Here is a 21019-nt window from a genome sequence, read left to right as displayed (position 1 = left end):
GAAAGGAATGCACTTTGCTAATGTTGATCCTGACAGTAAATATTCAACATGAGCGCAGAGCCATTCCATTATTGGGAGCATAAATCTGTGTTCATTTCACCAGACAGTTGCAAACATGTTCAGTTCCACCACTACCTCCTAGAATTTGTCCACACAGTGTAATTTTATCATCTTAACACATTTGGGACATGCAACAAGAAGAGCAGAGTCAAGATGCCTTTACGCCTTACTGCTTTCGCTATTCAGCCCTAACTGAATGCTGAAAACATTTCTACAGATCTTCACTTCCAAATTCTTATATGTGATACTTTTCTTTCCATGACAGAAGCATGGCAGATCCATAAATATGCAGAAAACGCAGTTGCTGCAGAATCATGTAATTCTAGTTGTCCTGTTTTCAGCCCAGACAGATAATGAGAGTAGGAAGTGCTTTTAAAGCAGCCACCCAGGACATCAGTTGATGCCACAGCACGACAGAGTTCTTTTTCAAGCTTGAACTCAATATAGAGAACAACACACAACTCTAACCAGGGTTGGCTCCTCCGCAATGGCGGAGGAGCACCGCCCCATTGGATCAGAGCAGCAGATAAAAAATAAAATAATATTTTATTTTTAAGCAGCTGGCTCAGCCAGCGTGTGCAGGGAGGGGCAGGGCCAGAGCATGGGAGGGGGAAGGAGGAGTGCTATGTGCACTCTCTACGCGCCCATGTGTGTTTGGCTGACCGTACCAGGCAGGCCAAACACATGTGCGCCTAGGTTTCTCTAACCCAGCTGTATTGAATGGCCGGTTTAGAGAAACAGCACAAGCTCACTGTGCCTGAGTGAGCGTCTTTTCAGCCCGCTCAGGCTAATGCCCACACTGCTCTCATATAATGAGAGCAGCACGTGGATTGGACAGTAGCCCAGGTGCCTGCTGGGACAAGGAAGAGGAAGGTCCCGGGACGTCGCTAGACGCGGTCGGCAACTTGTGGCAGTTTTCCTTTCATTAATTTTTTATTACAAAACTACCCCCACGATCCCCCACCCACACAGGCCACTCTCCTGCCTCACCACCTTTTGTATGTGGCAGTCGCCACAGACTCTAAAACACATAGGGGCACATGCATCAACAATGCCATTTGCGATTCCTTATTAGCGAAAAATAAGGAATAGCTAATAAGGAATAGCAAAAGGCTATGCATGTAGGAATCGCTATTCAAATAGCGATTCCTTAGCTTTCCTTAATAGCGACTAGCAAATTGCGAGTAGCAATTAAGGAATGCCGTCCCAATCATTCCTATGGGACTCCAGGCCCATAGGAATGAATTGGAGATTGCATGAGCAAATTGCGAGTACCAGTAGGTTCTCGCAAATTGCTCATGCAATTTCAAGGGTGCAAGGGTGTCAAAATGACACCCTATTGCACCCCTGAAATTGATATGTGCACATATGTTGCACACACACATGCTCTAAGGGCATGTGTGTGCGCAACATGAAACTTTGAAAAATGCACAAAAGTGCATTTTTCAAACTTTTAGCAAATTACCATGCAGTTCATCTTCATGGTAATTCGCTCCCCCTATTAGCGAATTCGCTAATTTTTTAACTTTCATGCATTGCATTTAAGGAATCTCAATTTGGGATTCCTTAAATGCTATCGCTATTTAAGGAATCGCTATTTAAGGATTCCTTAAATAGCGATTTTTGCTTTTGGGTTGATGCATTGGGATTGGGTATTTTTAACTCGTTACCGGGAGCTATTAGCGAATCGGTATTTTACCGACTGGATTTTGGTTTGATGCATGAGGCTGATAGTTACTAGTGTGCTGCATCGTTTTTAAGAATGATCAAAGAACATCATAGCACTGTACATTTTTTAATCCTCATACAAGGTCTCTATGTCGACCAACATGAATGGTCATCTATTGACTGGTTTGCATGAATCATTACAACTAGTTTGCATTGAGCCCTTTTGAGGCTCCTAATTAAACACATTATCTTTAGCAGGTGCCTAGAGGTGCACTTTTGCATACCACAGCTTTAGACTAGACGTATGTGCTGCTGTAGAGGCTTTAGGGAAAGGAAGTAACATTGAGTCTGGACAGCAACTCCTGTGCCAAGTACTGCTAGCGGGGCACAGGGAAAGGAAACACCATTGTTTCCACTAAGTGTCTCATGAGCTGAACACTGCTGACTGGGTGCTGAAAAAAGGAAGCACTAATACTGCTATTTATTTGCCACTGTGCCACGTCCTGTTGATAGATTATCTAGGAATGAGAATGGTGCCACTTGCACCAGCTGGTACCTGTACTCCATCCAGCCACATACTGCATTGGGAAATAGCCTAAACCACACAGTCTGAACAACACGTGGCTTGACAACGCAGGAGTAACAATGGACGTCTAAACCATGCATATGCCTTTACCACGCATATGCGTGGTTTAGACATCCATGGTAGTTAGCGCTCTAGACTTGGCGGAGGAGATCTGGGGCGAGGGTTTGATTTGGAGCAAGGAGAAATATCATGTTTGGATTCAAATTAGTTGTAATTGTACATCTTTTTTAATGGTAAAATCAGATTTTCGATTACAATGTAGAAAATGTCACGTTTATACAATTGGCAGTTTCCTGCCCAAAGTGGGGGGGGGGGGGAGCTGTTACCTGCCTTACTTACATTTCAAAGGGCTGCTTCCAGCACACTCAGAAAGGAACTTGACACAAGCCTAGTGTCAACCTAGACCACTTGGAATCTGAGGAAGGGAAAGAAAGGGGAAGGGGGGAGGGGAGGGGAACTTTCCGAGGCCAAATGTGATGGTGGACTAGAAGTTTCACAAATATCAGACGGTAAAACCACATATAAATACTGGACCTACTTAGCTACTCATCAATACATTCCTGGACATGTGGTAGACTTCAGAAGGACTGCCTTATACTTTAGAGCTTTGCCCTGCAGCCTGAGGCCTGCCTATTTTGTTAGACGACTGTCCTGCTGCTACCAGGGGACTGCCCTGCTGCTTGAGGCCTGCCTTGATGCTTGAAGGAGAGAGGACCATCTCCTTGAACACAGGACCACCAGAGAGATTCCAAGGGTCAGCTGGTTGACTTCCTGTTTTAAGCTACAGGAACACAACAAGCTCCAAAGGTCTCCATGCAACTGTCCAGCTGACCTTCCGCAACTAGACCTGCCCTTTGGCATCTGCTTGAGGGATTTCCTGATCCCCAAGAGATGCCTCAAACTCCTGAACCTTTAGCTGGCATCAGTTGAGCTCCTGTGAAATCCTGAAGTTTTTAAATCTGTGCACCGTACAGAAGGTAACTTTCTCAATGGGGCTAACATGGTTCCTGTATCTGCCTGGAACTCCATTGAAGTTGGCCTGTACCCATGACTCAATCACGGTCTAGCCTGACCAGATACCCAAAGTTAGCACATTCTGCTTCTTCGCGCTATTTTTACTTAAACCTTTAAAATTGCATATATACGGTTCTCCTAATTTGATTTTTGTTCCTTTGTCCTCATTTTATTAATTACATTTCACACAACTTTTCTAAATTCGTTTGGTTTTTTCATTGTGTTGTATTTTCACCTTAATACTGTTTGTAAGCGCCTAAATATTTAACACATCGCCGCTAAGTTTAGGCTGACTGCTTTTGTACTAACCTCCCAGAGGGTTAGGTGCAGGTTAATTTAGTGACTACTTGTGGTTCACCCAGACAAGGATTGTGGTTATGGCTTCTACCCCACTCAACCAAAAACCCAATTTCCTACAACCTGTTTTCTACTTAACGTCTCTGCTGGGTACTACCGTCCAAGTCTCTTCCACTTCAAACTTAGTAGCTACTTTAACATCAAGCCCAGCAGGTGTAGTGTATATTCTCATTTACTTATAGATTTACATTTCCTCACACATGGCAAGGCTGACTCCACCTCTGCCTGACTGTATGATGGATCCTACCTGCAGTAAAATGGTAGTACTTCCTAATTTTTTAAACCTAGAGCAGGCTGCATGATGGGTCTTCAATGACTCAGCGCATGTCAGTGCTCATTCACCTACCCTTGAGTACCACGTGAACCTTCATTGTAAGAGCACATGTTATACACTTACCTATGGCTCTTCATTGCTGAGCATGCAACCAGCTGAATCCAGCTTTTCTGCACATCCACTGCATCTCTCTCACTAGATCATTGCTCCTCCCCTGCTTCATGTGATCTCCTTGAATAACCACGCTGATCCTCGGGTTCTCCGATTGCCCCTTTAGAAAGCCATGTAGTATGTTACTCTTTTGGTAGTCTTTCACACAGAACGAGTACAGGGTGTAGGGGCTTCTGCCAGACCTGTGACTGTGCCCACAAATTCTTGAGAGTGGTCAAAAAGCCTTGCATATGGATCTGAATTGCTTCCCTTTCAGGAACACAAAGGCTGGACAGCTGCTCATTAAAGAAAACACAAGCTGTTTATCATAAATATCCATGACTACTCTCAAATCTGAAAAAAACAGCCATCACTGTACCTATACATATCCAGCATTTTAATACTGATGCAGCATGAATTGCATCCCAAAGGTAAACCACAATATACTACAGTCTCAACTGACACCAAACTAATTAAAGAGCGAAATCAAACAAGATGTTGCTGATGCTGTCAGAGACACTGTCTAATGAATATCCCAAAGCAGAATAAATTCTTGAAGAAACATCTGAGATGTGTAGGACATTCAACGCTGGGGAACAGAGTGGCGGGAGCTTACGAGCAGAGGTGCAGGCCTTTCATTAAAGCGCATTTTTAAAGATGGTAAAAAGATTAACTTTCAATAAAGAATATTGGCAAATATTGATACATTACTCTAAGATCAACAAAGAGGTGGTTGTGTTATGTGCATTTATATAGAATTTACTCCCATTTTTATTGTTCCATAGTGCTTTCAGAACCTGGGCATGCTTTACATTTTTAGGATACATTTTGATATGTCGCTCACGTGAGCAAGGTTTCGGATGAAATCGAAACGTGTTGTGAAATAAACACTGCGGTGGAAGTATATGAAGACGGATCTTTCTTTCCTGATAGCACTCTTTCCCTATGGATATTTGCGTTTGAATTTGCTGGTACTCCGCCGGCGTGCTCGCCACTCTCCTCGGGTCCCTGGCAGTCCGGAAGGAGCTTTGTTGTTGATTATATATATATATATATATATAATTGCGATCAAACTTACAGCACGGCAAGACACTTCTCAAAGGAACACGGGGCTGGCTGGACCAAAGCCAAATATTTTGGATTGGATACAGTCAAACCCAACCCTAGAGGAGGAAACCGTATTGCTTCTTTACGCAAACTTGAATCACGTGTCATCCTCCTAGCAGGCACCAAATTTCCGGATGGCCTGAATCAGGACGAGGAACTATATTCCCACCTGTAATGAGACATAGCCAGATATAGAAACATTAAGACCTTGGTGGGCTACTCACGCCCGATCCATATCTCTCCCCCCTTGTTTTAAAACTTTTCTAATCTAAAATGCACTTTTTTCTTGTCTATATTTAAACAATTGTACAGGTTTAAAAATTGGGCAAATTACATGTAACCAGTTAGAGTGAAATACAGCTGTGTTTTTGAATAATGGTTTTGCTAAACTATGTCACTAATCAAATCTATCTCTTTGATCTTATACAGGAACACCACTGTGAATCTTCCTGTATCTCACATCTGTGAGAGAGTTACGAGCACCGGAGTCACCTTTTACTCCAAGTCAACATTGGATAGATGTTAAAGGGCACTAGACCCTCCATCACATCGATTTTTTCAACTCGTGACTGACGTGAGAATATCCCACCCAAAAAAACCACGTTAAATCCATCACATAGTTTACCAGAAAGGCACTAGTCCTTCATGGCCTTTGAATAGAATTAACACTACACTCTTGTATTATTCACCAACTTTATACTGGTACGAACAATCAATGAAAACAATTGTATTGTCACAAAATTTCCTGTATTATTTTGTATTTTGTAACCTCAATTTACATGATTTATTTCATTGTTTATAACAAATTATCAATTGTATATTTTTTCTATGTCTATGGAAAAAAAAGTGCACTCACCCTTTATAAATTGTGGAAATGGAGACAATGGTCATGTGACCAAGACCACGGACGTGGTCGAAACGCGTCGTCCTCCTCTGCCTGTTGAAGAATAAAACTGCTACACTGATCGAGTGGGCTCGTGTGGATTCTTCCCCTGACTAGGATCGACATTTTGAAAATATATATATATATATATATATATATATTATTATTATTATTATTATTATTATTATTATTATGGAGGTTTATAAAGCGCATGGTTACGCACACCGGCGTGTCCCCGCGCTGAGAAGGCAAGAGAGGCGTCAGTGTAGGGAATCAGATCAGTGCAGAGCGGAAAAGATACGTTTTTAATTTTTTTCGGAATGTAGTCTCTGAGGGTTCGAGGCGCAGCTCCATGGGGAGCAAATTCCAATTCTTGGCCGCAAGAAATCTAAAAGATCTCCCTCCCATCTGAGCTTTCCGGATTGAGGGGACAACTACAAGTCCCGTGTCTGAAGAACGAAGCCTCCTCTTCGGTCTATAGAGGGAGATGAGATTAGAGAGAGGTAAGGGCGCTCTGCTCATTATAATGCGATGACACATGCAGAGTGCCTTGAAGACAATCCTCTCCCTGACCGGCAGCCAATGAAGGGACTTCAAGGCAGCTTTAGAAGATGATCTTCTAGGAAGCCTTAGTACCAGACGGGCTGTGGCATTTTGGAGTACTTGAAGACGGTTTAGGCTCCTTTCTGTGGCACCCAAGTACAGAAGATTGGAATAATCAAGTCTGGAGGTGACCAGAGCATGAACAAGGGTCTGTCTGGCATTGACTGGAAGTAGGTCAAGGGTCTTCCTCAAGCTCTTAAGCATGCTAAAATACACTCCGACCACTCGGTTAATCTGGGCAGTAAATGAGAGATCGATATCAAACAATACTCCCAGATTCTTTGCCTGCTGACAAGGTACTGGAGTGGGTCCAAGGCATGCTGGCCACCAGACCGATGACCACACATTCGGTGCACCTCCCACCACGAGCACTTCAGTTTTAGATCCATTTAGTTTCAGGCAGTTGTTGGACATCCAGGAAGCAAGCTCCTGCATGCAAGCACTGAAACTGGATACCGCAACATCCGGTGCTCGTGACAGCGAGATGACCAGCTGTGTGTCATCGGCGTAAGACACTAGTTGAAGACCGTGACTTTCTACTATAGAGGCAACAGGGGAGACATATAGGTTAAATAGAGTAGGGCTAAGGGCCGAGCCCTGGGGAACACCTTGATCAAGAGTGACCCTACGAGAATAGTGTTCTCCTTGTCTGACCTGAAAACCCCTGTCCGTGAGGAAGGATTGAATCCACCTAAGTGCTAGGCCCGTAACTCCTCCTTTATTGAGACACTGTAGCAGGGTGAAATGTGCTACAGTGTCAAAGGCTGCACTAAGGTCCAGTAAAATAAGGGCCATCGTGTGCCCCTCATCGACCCCTCTCCTAATGGTCTCAGTGGCCAGGAGTAGTGCAGACTCCGTTGAGTGGCGAGCACGAAAGCCAAACTGACTGATGTGAAGCAGATTGGCTTTCTCCACAAAGGCCATGAGTTGAAGGTTGGCCATCTTTTCTGCCACTTTGGCCATATAGGGGAGGAGAGAGATGGGTCGAAGATTATCCAGCCTATCCCAGCTGATGTTGGGTTTTTTTTGGAGCGGGAGTACTATAGCCTGTTTCCAGTTTAAAGGTACAGTGCCGGAGCTAAAGGAGAAGTCCACAACATTTCTAATATAGGGTTCAAGAATCTCAATGCTCTCAGCCAAGAGCTTAGGGGATGCAGGATCTCGTGGTGACCCAGACTTGATCGAGCGACATATCCGTTGGAGCTCGTCCGAGGGCGGGACAGTGAAACTAGTCAGACAGTTAGTACCCACATTGGCTAGAGGGCTCTCAACAAATGCTGTTCCCTTTTCCTTCCCTCCTGAGAAGGTGGAATAAATGGTAGCCACTTTTTCAGAAAAAAAAGTCGCAATGCGGTTGCAGCATTCCTCAGATACCAGGGACGGGTCAACCGAGGCGCCACAGAAGGCGATTTCTTTATAGATTTTGAACAATTCCTTGGAAGAATTATTGGCTTCTTCTATCCTACTTGAGAAATATTCAGTTTTAGCATGCCTAATCTGAGTATGATATTCTCTTCGTCTGGCTGTATAGCTTTGTTTATCTTGATCGAGATAGGCCCTTCTCCACAGCCTTTCAAGTCGTTTGCACTCTGTTTTCGCTGAGTGTAATTCTTTGTTATACCAAGGGGCAGATTTCTGTATCCTACTATGCGGAGTTTTATGGTAGAGGGGAGCAGTCTCATCTAAAGCCATACTGATACGAGCTTCTAATCTTTCAGCTGCAGATGTAACATCCTCACCTCCTGGTTTGCCACCCTTAGTAAGGGCAATATCAAACTTCCCTTTAGAGAAGGCAGTCCATTTTCTGCTCATATATTTGGAGTTGTTGATCTTAAGAATATTATCATGCGGGATAGTTATAGTAAAAGGCACAAGAAAATGATCAGACCAATAAACAGGAACGGGGGCCTTGATTACAATGTCTTCACAATTACCAAAGATAGGATCCAGTAAGTGCCCCTTTAGATGGGTCGGGGCCTTAGATTTGATATCTAATTGGAGGGAAGATAATTGCTGACATAAGTCTATTGCTCCTTTATCCATAGGGTCCTCCAAGTGAGCATTAAGATCACCTAGGAGCATGAACTTATCCCTGCGAAGAGCAACCCCCGTTATACCATCGATCAGGCTATTAGAAAAACGGGTAAGAGGGCCAGGAGGGCGATAAATCAACAGACCCTTCAATATGTTACCATCAATAACCTTAATAGAGAAGACTCCTGTCTCGCTATCGGCAATATCAAGTGGCTCGAGTTGGCAACATAGAGGCTGCTTATAAACTATGGCAATTCCACCACCTCTACCCGTCGTTCTATCCAGGCGTGCTATAGCATAGCCAGACGGGAGAGCGACGACTATATCAGGTTCGGAGTTAGAGTCGAGCCAAGTCTCTGTAAGAAACAATAGGTCGAGTTTCATGTCTGTGAGCAATTCAAAAATATCAAGACTATGCTTTCGCATCGACCTAGTGTTGAGTAGTCCGCATATAAGCCTGCTATTCTTAATCTTATGCGCAGTCTCAGTGCACCAATTATATGAGCACTCTTTACAATTATGAGCATCTTCTGCCTCAAGACTGTGAAGACAGGCTTTAGGAAAAGGCGGGCAGAAAGCTCGAAGTTGCTGTGCGCTCCATCGAATTATTGTCCTGTTTTGATCAGGGGTTGTGGCCCCTGTCCCCGGCCGGCCGCGGACGGGCGCAGACGGGCTTGCCTTAGGCGCGCCTTCGGCGCGCGCCGCCGGCGCGCCCGCTGCGCGCGTCCGCTGCGCGGTCGCGTAGGCATCGTCTTAAGTAAGGGCCAGTGAGGAAGCCTACAGCGCTAACCTCAGGCTTCCAAGATGGCGGCTGCTCCTCAACAGCAACAATGAATAAAATCAGTGCAAAGAGACTCGGTAGGGGAAGAATATGCAATGCGCTAGTGCAAATAGCAAAATAGAACAATAGCAGCAATTAAAATAAAACAGTAATTTTTATTTAAAAAAACGTTCTAAGTATCGCTCACACGTCGCGCACCCTCATTAAGCACCCGGCTCAAGCCTTAGGTGTCTATATATATTTATATATATATATATATATATATATATTACCTACTGGCAGTCGCCAGTAGGTAGTTATAGTTAGGACCTATTTTCCATAGGATATCCGCAACATTCTATTTGGAATAACGTTGGCGCCGATTGACGAATCTTTGCGAAATTTTCCAAACTTTTGGCCAGCTCTGGTCCGCTCCTATCCTGAAAATTTCACGGTGATTCGTCAAGCGGGGTCGAGAAAAAAGGGGGTCCCAAAACGCGTTTTCCCCATGCATTTTCCCATAGGACCTGTTGACGCAGCTACAGCCCAAACTGCTGAACAGAATTACACCAAATTTGGCAAAGAGGTAGTTCTAAGTTCAGACTCGTGCCTTTTGCTTAAATGGTGTAAATCCGTTCAGTAGTTCCTGAGAAAATTAGAGTTAAAAAGATAGATATATCTGGGCGGAACCTAACCACACATCTCATCGTGAGATCTGATTGGCTGTCAGTACTTCATCCAAGAAGTGTTGGCAGCCATCTTGGGACCAATATACATGATAGCACCTCATTAAAAATCATTGCAGTTAATAGAAGGTTTTAAGACTTTAGTTACATTATAAATCATTTGTTGATGGTACCATACTCATTTTAGGAATTGTGGTGTGTTCTAAGGTGATTTTACCATGTGAAAAAGCCTTCTGCTGTGATATCATGAATCATGTTTGAGAGAAAACTATTTTCTCATGCTTTTCCCACAGAGGTTTGGAAGGTGATCTATAAGCTAAACTGAGAGCATATTTTCTGTAAATTCACATTATCTTTCTCAGTCATGTGAGAATGAAGTCTGACATTCTCAGTAAAACATGTACATCCAACAAGGGCAGAGACTTGTACTTACCTGTTTAAGTATAGGGAGGCAATATTTTTGGATTCTATATGTTTTCATCGATATTTTTTTATCTATATTTTTGTAGTCAGTGAACAAGCTTGAAGCAATGTTACACACATGTTGGTGGCTGACGTTCTATCTGATGTATGCTACTGGAGTAGTGGGAGTAAGGAGACATTGAATGGGTGTACCACTGTGATAACAAATGCTTAGCAAGCTAGATTACTTGAATCTCTACTGTGCATGATGGTGAAGTCGGAATATAGCTTCATGTGGATGTGCTGTAGAGAGTGCAATCCTTAGCAAGCCCTGGGTTTTCGTTAGACATATCTGTGCAGTGTTCCATGGATGTGGCATACTTTGAGAAAAGCAATGACTTCATAAATAACAATCAGTCTTTCGGTTAATATAAAGATATTGCATAAATAATGGGTGAGTAAGGTTGGTAGAACTGGGTTAGAGTTAAGAAATGAGTTATGGTATTTTGTGAACACATTTGAACAAACATTTGCTATTCTTAAATTTTAGATCGAGCAATACGCGATGCAAGACAATTATGGTGGCTGTGAGCCAGAAGGTGTTTGTTTGTGTATTGCTTCCTTGCTGTCTCAATGCCACAAAACAATGCAAATGGCATTTTCTGAGCAGAGTGGAAGTCATGGGCATGTAGGTGGTAGGGAAGGACAGTGATGAGTATCGGAGAGAGGCACATGGTGCAAGTGTTGCAAGAGACACTAGGGTGAAGGTGGAGCACAGGGCAACAATGGCACAGAGTGGTGATGGGCCAGAGAGTCAGTGGGGCATCATAGCAGGGCTTGGGCAAAGAGGCAGAGTGGTACAAGGGTCCAAGTAGTAAGGCACAGTGAAATATATGCGTAGAGGCACAAGGGGTCCCTCTGCAGGATGGCACAAGAGAGGCATAACAAAAAACAGGCACATTCACCTGCATCTAGCTATAGAAATGCTGCCGAGAGTCATAGGAGTCATGAGCAGGGAAGAACAGACAGAGCAAGGTGGGTCATTTGAAGACAATGAATGTGTATATATCATGAAAACTCAATTAGGAGATGTTAAGTAGCTCAGATATAGTTATCCAAATATTTCCTAAAGCTCAGCCGTGACATACTGAATATGTTCCTGTATCCCCCAACCACATGACACCTGCCCATGATTAATTAGTGGACTCAAGCCCATTCGTTTGTAGACCAGCAATAGAAGCCAGGTCCTTGGGTTTCATATTCCATAACGGATTGCCATTACTAGATTACATGGAAAAAAAGGTTCAGTGATGAACTATTTACAATCTGAAATACCTGATCTCAGAACATTCCTGGGAAATTAGAGCAAACACAACAAGATGGTGGATGGAGTGCTGGAACGTTTTAAACACTCACCCGGAGGCAAGATTAGGGGTTAAATCAATTGTTCCTTTGCTCACCATGCCACTCCAGTTTAGACCCAGCCATATGCAGATGGATTGACCCTGCTCCTCATGGGAACAGTCCAGACCAAACTCCTAGGCCACGTCCTCCCTGGACTGGACACACGCATCCTGGGACTGGTATCATCACTCATCAGCCAGGCTAGCTTGAATCCAGTGGCACAGCAAGCAAGGGACCCAATCTGGGCATGCCCTTGGCCACTTAAGGCAAACATAGCAAACACAAGGAGATGATGGACCAAGTCCTTGCAAACCATACATTTATTTACATGCTCTGAGGAAAGTCGATACATGTAATCTATGGTGATGTCTGAATAGACGGTAAACTACCTTCACCCTGTAACCGTGACCCCGCATGCTGTCACAACGCGGTCGTAACAATGACCGCGCTGTGACAACGCATACCATTACTCCGCAAGTCGTTACAACGACTTGCGGAGGGGGGAGAAGGAGTTGGATTTAAAATCCAACACCTTCCCTACAGTCCGCACAGACTGGAGTTGGAATAGTAAATTTTACTAGTCCAACATCCAGCGCCCCCCCCTCCGCAAGTCGTTGTAACTTGCGAGGTAATGGTATGCGTTGTCACAACGTGGACGTTGTTACGACCGCGTTGTGACAGCATGCGGGATAATGGTATGCGGAGTGAAGGGGCATATTCCTGAATAGACATCTTCTGGAAACAATGAGAGTACTCTGCTAAATTCATCTTGCCTAACAAACTTTGCATGGAAGAAACTGACATTGGTTGAAGGAGATGGACACCATTTGTACTTGACTTTTGGGGTTGACATGTGAAAATCCCACCCTACTAAATCTCATTCCAATTAAAAAGACTTGAAGCACAAACAGGGACTTTTTTTTAACATAGATGGAACTCAAAATTTTCTGAATATCAATCAAGACCAAAACCTGTGAAGACCACGCCGATAAAACCCAATCACCCACCTTCACAACCCTATTAGCCAGTTTATCAGATTTTCCCACTTATAAATGATGAAAGAAGGAGTTGTCCTTGCTCGGATTAAAACTCATGACCTCTGGAATACTGCATTTTGTTAGCAGCAAGTGTTCAGTTTACTGAGCAATCCTACCAGTTAAAATAAATTGGGCCTAATTTATAAGAAAGTGCTACAGCGCAATACCACAAGCCCTTTGGCTGCACCACGCTGCAGCACTTTCAAAGTACAGGGATGTGATATATTGACGATATTATGTTGCATTCCTGTGCTCTCCCCTGCGCTAGCGCACAATGGACTGCCATGCGTCGACGCAGGCACCCTTGCACCGTGGTGCAAGGATGCCTGCATCACTACGATGATTGTTTATGTGCAGGTAGGGTTCCTTCCTGCACATAAACAATCTGAAATGGCATTTTTCTACTTATGTGTGTGCTGCATTCCTGTACATAAACAATCACCAGAAGTAATGTCCTCATTCTATGTGTGCTGCAGAATACAGCACGCATGGAAAGAAGAAAAAAATGAGGAGAAATGAATACATTTATCCTCGTTGCACCTCCCTACGCCTCCTCTGGGGAGGCGTAGCATTTAGATATATTTCCAGGTTTACGATTTCTTGTAAATCTGGAAATGTGTCTGGTTCCATGGGTGTTGCTTGGGAACACCCACAGCAACACCCACGGAACGCCCCTTTCATGCAAAGTGCTGCGTTTAAAGGGGCCATATTGATAAGGACAGGAAAAGTCACGCAGGGTGGCTTTTACTGTCCTTGAAAATATGGGGCAGTAAAATGCGCCGCCGGTGCATCACAAAAAGTGACGCACCGGTGGCGCAGGGGGCTTGTAAATAAGCCCCATTGTTTTTAAATATACTAGATTTCAATTTCCACAGCAACATTTCATAACGGAACTCAATATGTGTCACAATACCTTTGATGCAACCACCAAACTAATAATGTTATGCGGTACCGCTTGAGTTGATACTATGTACCTATAAAGCAGCCCTTCTGCTACAAATGTAGCAAACCAAAACAAATGTAGTTCACAGGAAAACAGATGTAAAAAAAACTAGCAGCCTGTAATTATTCAGGGGATGTCTGTGTGCTTCAGAGTGCAGTCAATGGAAGATCACACAATCCCCTAAGCAACTGAAAAATTACAACATAGTGGGGATTTGTTCCATCAGGAAGAGCCAACACGTTTTGTACGATATTTACCACATTTGCATTTCTTATTAACTTCAGAACAAGATCTTCTTAAACACACAGCTGTAATCCCACACAGCACTGAAGCTTAGCAATGTCGGCAGTACATGCATGCTATTCATACAAGAAGGTAAATAAAAAGAATGACAATATTCTGCTTAGCTGCATTAGAGATATGTAAAACAAAAGACGAAATAAAAATGGACTGCAGACCTTTGTTAGAAAATCTCCGAAGAATTCTGGGAAAGGTCACCTAGAAAGGTGCACTGTGATTTCTTCATGTTTCACCACCACAGGCTTCATTATTTATTTTTATAATCACCTACCTATAATCTAAAATCTATGACTAGACTCCCCAATTTTGAAAATGTTCTGTTTTTGCATGCTAAGATAATGATATAATTTGAAAGAGTTCTTTCAATTGATAAGGAAAATAATCAGTAGCAGAAAATATGGCTTGCATATTGTTAGGTTGGAACATATCAACATACAATACTTTTGGCACATAAACACAATATAAGTTTGATATGTGACACTGGTTTGTCGTTTCCATCTTCCAGGTCTTGGTGAAATAAGGTAAACAGGGAAAAATCCCTGCGTTATACTGGAAAGGCCCTCAGCCATGAACACCAACAAGAATTGCCAATGCCAGTAAGCCTGGCTCTTGAATGAGAGTGCATCTTCAGTCACTGGTGAGCTTAGGCACTCAAAAAGTTATCATACATGCACTCTGTCAGTTATCTTTGCACTCATGTAACCTCTGATTCACCCACTGACTCATTTTCCAGCCATCCACTTACCCATCCACATTAACATACATACAAACTTAATAAGCATATGCAAGATAAATGGAAATAAAATAGGAAAAAGAAAACATGTTGCCCTCTAAAGGTGGTGAGCATATGCATAACAATAAAAAATAAAATGTGCAATGGTAACAGACCGCTGTATTGCAATGGTATTGTAAATAGTGTATCATTGTTTTACTGTTCTAGTATCGCCATCACATTTAGATGTTAGCCATCTTGAATCAGTGAAACAATATCACACTATCCACAGCACCATTCCAATAAGGACACTCGCACTTTGCAGTCCAGTCTAGAACCAACTTCCCACTCACGTGCGAGCAGCCACCTGCCAATCAAGCGGGGCCCGGGATAAGCCTCTTCCTGCACCCTTGCACCGCAGGTCCACCTGTCTCCCTAGCCAGTTGCTGTCTGTGACAGAAGAAGGATTAGTCCGAGCTCACGATACAAGCCACATACATAATTAAATAAATAAATTACTACACCGCTGCAAGACGCTCTTGACTTGGTGAAACAATAGCTCAGGGCTGCTCTGTGAGATCAATAATTCAGCATCGGATGTGAGAATTTACAGGAGGGATTTCGAGGAAGCACAGGTTTGCAGAAAGAAGTCTTCAGCAGGCTGTATGAGGGCCTCTGATCTCCTCTGGCGCTTTTTGTGCTTCTACTCAAATGAACATCTATCGACTGCCCAGAGTGCCCTGTTCTTTCGGAGTTTGAGATGAATGGTCCAGGGCACGTGTCCTGAATCTTAAAGGGCCATTTGATGCCCGCAGGAACAACAACTAGTGCATGGACATGTTAGAGATTTTGAGGGCCCGGGCCAAACAAAAGTTGGAGCCCCCGTGTTCAGAACAACTTCGAATTTGGAATACATTTTCTGCTCATTCATGTTCTCTGCAACTATGGTGGGATCACTGGCAACCAACCCTGCAACCAACAGTTTATTTCTGGCTGGCCAGCACTTGAGAAGCGGAAAGACTGGGGATAAGAACAAGCCCATTGCATGTGGTGCAGTGAATTGGTGTCTCACCTTTTGGGCCTGCGCATACAGACGGTGCACCTTTGCTTAATGCACTCCAGCCCCTGCAGTGAGAGGAAGAGGGATTCTCAATCCGTTGGGACTATGCTATGATTGCACCGGAACAGCAGTGGTTCCACAAGGATAGTGCAGTCAAGAATGGAGCATATAATGCTGCTCTGCACTGCCCATTGACATGTGGCCTACCCTGTGTCCCTACCTCGGCGCAAGCAGGCTCCAACTGGGCTGAGCCAGAAAAGCAGAAAGATGAGTAGTTTGACCAAGCCTTCTGTATACAATGTGTGGTGCACTTTCCAACAGCACCATTCCGGTCTATGGTGCTGCATGGTGCTTTTTATTTTACTGCCCTGCCTCTGCTATTTGGGACTGGTAAGGGGAGTCCAGTGAAACTAGCCGGCGATCGCATCAGTCCGGCAGGAGCTCCACAAAGTGATGCAGTTACAGAGGAAGTATACAGTGTGGCCTCACCTATGCACTTTGAAATGTTAAATGCTTGCTGAATTTAACCAGAAACTAATATGATTTTTCCTTTAACGCTCACTATCTCTCAGATACGGATCAGATTGTCTGGGAAGTCTGGCCTGGTAGAAAATAAAAAGTAAGCAAACAAACTGGGTATTTATAAATTCATACAATCTAGGATCGTCACACAAGCCTAAGGAGGGGCCCACTTTGGCCAGGCCACAAAACATGTCTGAACTAGTCTACACCAGGAAAGGTGCTAAATATTTACCAGCAGAATTGTTCATGCTAAATTCATACTCGGTCAGCAAGTGGATACACTGAAAATTGAAAAACGTCTGGACACTTAAGAGAATTTTACGGCGTAAATGTTGGCATTTCTGAAAAGGTCAAGATTATAAACACTCAAGCATGACAATATTCGTAGGAGTATTCACTTACTTTTGTCCATCAGTACAATCTTCTAAGATGTTAGCTATTCCAAGTGCAAGCTTTTCATGCTCCAACTAGTGCAAGCTTTTCACTCTGCTCTTCAGTGAATCTGTCATCAGCGCAAGGCCTCACCCAGCACTCCAACGCAGGTTTTCAACAGTGCCCACCAGTCTAATCTCTGTGACTGCCTACTAGTGTTATATTGTATTGCAGCATTTATATAGTGCTTAGCAACCCTATGTGGGGCAGTGTAGCACTTGCCTGCGAGTAGCATGCTACACCATGTAGGGTGTGTGGTTGGAAGGATGTTGTTTTTGTTTCGATCCTGTGTGGGAAGTGTTTCCATGTTGTGCGTGCTCACCAACGAGGTGTGATTATTGTGTTATAGGATACAGCAGTCTGTTGGATTATGAAGTGTAAGAGATAAATGCACAGTTTTGCGAATTTCAGTTTGCTGTTAGCTTTGAGCAGCTCTGCAGGTCAATTTATGATCTTTCATATGATATAGTCAGCTAAGCTGGTTACTGCACTGGGATGTGCAATCTGAGATCTTATATGCAGTTGTGGTCCTGAGCGGGCACAGTTGAATGGAGAGAGAAGTGAAGAGATCTGTATGGATAGACATTTTTAACATCTCATATCTTAGTGTCTATGTGAGATGTAAAGAAGCAGTGAATTGTATAGATTTTTGAGACCTGCAGGGAATGGACTATATTAACGTCCTACAAAACTGTCAAGTAATGTGTGACAAATCTCTTCAGTTATTCCATGCCTGTTTATTAGGTGATGTTTGGCTGTACAGTGCTGGTGATGGACAACACTCATAGCAGATATGTATCATGTTAATTTAATAGGTGTAAGTTACAATTTGTTGCCAACTGCTGCGTATTATGATTTTAGAATACTTGTGGGCCATACAGTTACATGTGGAAGTACATAACTACATAATGCCACAGCGAACCAAAGGTCAGCCCTTTTTTGCTTACTTGCATAATGAAAGCAGTTAGCTGGTTACGTTTTTTGCATTCTAGGGTTTAAAGCTGAGGATTGCACTTGAGGGTGTGAATGTATTGTGGGCTCTGTTGCCTGTCTGCAGGTGGTGCATTTATCTAGCAAATAGCCAAGTTTTCAGCTGCCTTCGGAAGTGTATAAGGTCCTGGGTGCTTCTAATCCTTGATCGTGTTGCTCCATTACGAGTCTGTGGTTCTCACGCAGCCCATTTGTTGAACCTTTCACTCTGCTCTCCGTACAAGATTCTCACAATGCCTGCCATTCTAATGACTAATGCCAGCAGGGGAGGGATACTATATCATAAATATTGCATGGCAATAATATTTCACCCACCACACCAGCCTACCACTACATACTACATCTACATTGCAATATACGTATATAAGTACTATCCTTTATCCACTTTCACATATTTGACAAGGTGAACATGGGTGGAGTTAAGAACAGTAAATATATGCTTTTTTTATAATGTGGTGGTAGTTGGTGTACCTCATGCAACATTACTGTAGGTTGATATAAACATTCCTAGCATCATGAACTGAGCAGGCCAGAGGCACTAGTCTACCCACCAGTGCAAGCTTCAGTTACTGTTTACTAGAGCAAGATTCCCATAGTGACCACCATTGCAAGGTCTCGAACTGTACAATGGGCCCACCAGTGAAAGCTTCTCACTGTGTCCACTAGTACAGTACAAAGATGCACAAGAAGATGAGGTGGGGTTGGGGGGAAGCAGCCAGTCTTGGCCTCTCTGGATATATTTCCATTTGCCATACTGTCGCACAAACCGGTGCACAGCGAGAAGGCTCACCAAAGCAATTTCACAAACCAGTATTTGATAGAATAATATCGAGATAAGGACACAGAATTGCTATCTATAATTGAATGATAGCAAAACTGAATTAAATTATTTGAAGCTAGGGTGAACCTCATGTGTTCCATCCCTTAATCTTTTCTACAGGAAGGCTGTTCCTCCTTCCAAAGTCCAAAATATGGGCTTAATGCTAGACAGCATCATACCTGTGACGACCCAAGTAGCCAAATTTTCAAAGAAACTTTCACAGCTAAGAAAGATTTTTTACTTTGTTCCCTCTCATATGATAGATTTGGCTGATGGTGCCCTGGTCAATTCATGATTACTTACCCCACCTCTTTGTAGTTGGAGATTTCTAACAACTGGAGTCATAAGCTGCAGGTAGCCAGAATAGGGGTGTTTTCTTCACTTTGAGAGGAACTGTGGAAATAGGATCACGTCTCCAGAATCATATTCTTTGTGTATTGCTCAAATGTGAATAAAACTCAACCCATTGAATCTCCAAGTCTGACTCGGGCTTCATTGAAATTAACAAACTCTCAAATCATGCAATGAAAATCTACTTTGCGTCCTCTCACTTTCTATCCGCTGTAGATGGGAGGCGTTTATTCATTCTGGGGCTCGTCAGAGGTCCTCTCTCACAAACTCCTTCCGGCTTGTGGTCTGCTTCTCCTAATGTAACTGTTCTACTAATCTTCCTAGGCTGCCTTGGAAGCAATATATTTTATAGCGCCTTGGGATGGATTGTATACAGTACTCAATGTAAATATCATTGTCAATACCATGACGCTCCACTACGTCAGGAACATGATGAGACCCATCAGTGAAGAGAGAGCTTTCATAAAGGGCAGTTTTAATCTTTTTGAAAGTTGGGAAAATAACAAAATGCTTGGTGAGCAAGGCTAGAGCTGGAGGATGCAAAAGTTCTTTGTGCAATAAAGCAAAGGATATAATTCCCATATTCCTAAAAAATATCTCTGAAGTTATTCTTCGAACAGCGACTGCTACAAGGCAGATGTTTCTCTCCTTTGATCAACACAAATATTCTATGAAAGCAAAATTGGCAGAGTCGGTGGAGATCTGCAACGAAAACTTAGTTAATTCTATTTTTGCAGGAATTGTACTGCACTCTAAACAGGGCTACTAGGCCAATAGGTTTTACAACCAAACCAGACGCAATCAAACAAAGAGACACTCAGGAACCCCTCCAGTTGGTGATTGCCCATGATGTGGGATTGAGCGTCTTACCTTTCACTGCATGGCCCCTTTAAACAGCCAAAAGTTTGACACAGTGTGAATTCATGAGGGGTGAGCATTGCCTAGAAACAAGTAACTTAAAGTTTACTCTCACAGAAAGAACTGCTGCTTCCCAGTATCACAACGCCTGAGACATCCAGTGAAGGGCAATGACTGTAATGAAAGGAGTCACTCAAACCAATGACAGGGTCTGACCTACCTGGGGCTGAGCACAGGAGGAGCACTGATGCTGAGAGATGGGAGCTGCAGTTTGCAGGGCCGGTTCTCCTCCCCGCCCACGAGCTTCCCCTTGCCATCACTGCTCATTCCAATCAGGTCCCCCAGGGCTCCCAGCTTCTTGGTGGGCGTCTTGAAGGCCCGTGGGGTGAGTGGCGAGAGCATGGGCGAGCTGAAGGCCTTCGGGAGCTTCAACGAGGTCTCCAAGAGGTTGATGCTTTTGGAACTGGCAGACAACGGACAGCGCTCATCATCTTCGAACTCCTCATCCTCCAGGATGGAAGGCAGCTTTGGAATGAGGCCACCGTTGCTCTCGTGCTCCAGCTGGAAGGAGAAGAGTTACCAGGTTAGGTTGGAACATTGGCAGATGGTGGAAACTGAGAGTCGTGTGACATATGATCAATTAATAAACTTTGGTGCATGAGCGAACTGGACTTTTCAGACACCAAGAAAAACCAGCAGCATCCACACTTTGTTTTCCGTTCTGAGAAGCAACCTGCAAGGGGTGAGGGCTGCTTATTTTCATTTCCAGTTGGGCCTAACAAAAAGGCCTCAATTAAAGGGCCATGAGCCCCCTTTTGTTGGAATCTGAACCTGGCTGGGAGCTATCTGGATCCTAAAACCTAGGTGCAAGTGCCAGGGAGGGAAACAAAGTCACTCAACTTGTTGTCACTTCACACCTGCTTAAGCGACACAATAATTTGGAAGGAGTATGTTTGACCGTTTTGTTTACTTTATTCAACATATATATTTAATAGACATGTGCGCA

General features: G+C 43.6%; 1 protein-coding gene across 1 annotated transcript in view; it reads right to left on the bottom strand.

The window, feature by feature from the left end:
• LOC146857923 (voltage-gated delayed rectifier potassium channel KCNH8-like) overlaps positions 1 to 21019 on the bottom strand; it is a 1483167-nt gene that overhangs the window by 184640 nt on the left and 1277508 nt on the right. Inside the window, exon 12 of the mRNA XM_085648652.1 lies at positions 20234 to 20574. Coding sequence (XP_085504778.1) covers positions 20234 to 20574 — 341 coding nt within the window. The remainder of the gene's footprint in view (positions 1 to 20233; positions 20575 to 21019) is intronic.

This window comes from Triturus cristatus, chromosome 3_2 (assembly GCF_964204655.1).
Source record: "Triturus cristatus chromosome 3_2, aTriCri1.1, whole genome shotgun sequence".
Taxonomy (NCBI): Eukaryota; Metazoa; Chordata; class Amphibia; order Caudata; family Salamandridae; genus Triturus; species Triturus cristatus.
Note: the sequence above shows the minus strand (reverse complement) of the source record. Positions and strands in the feature narration are given on the sequence as shown.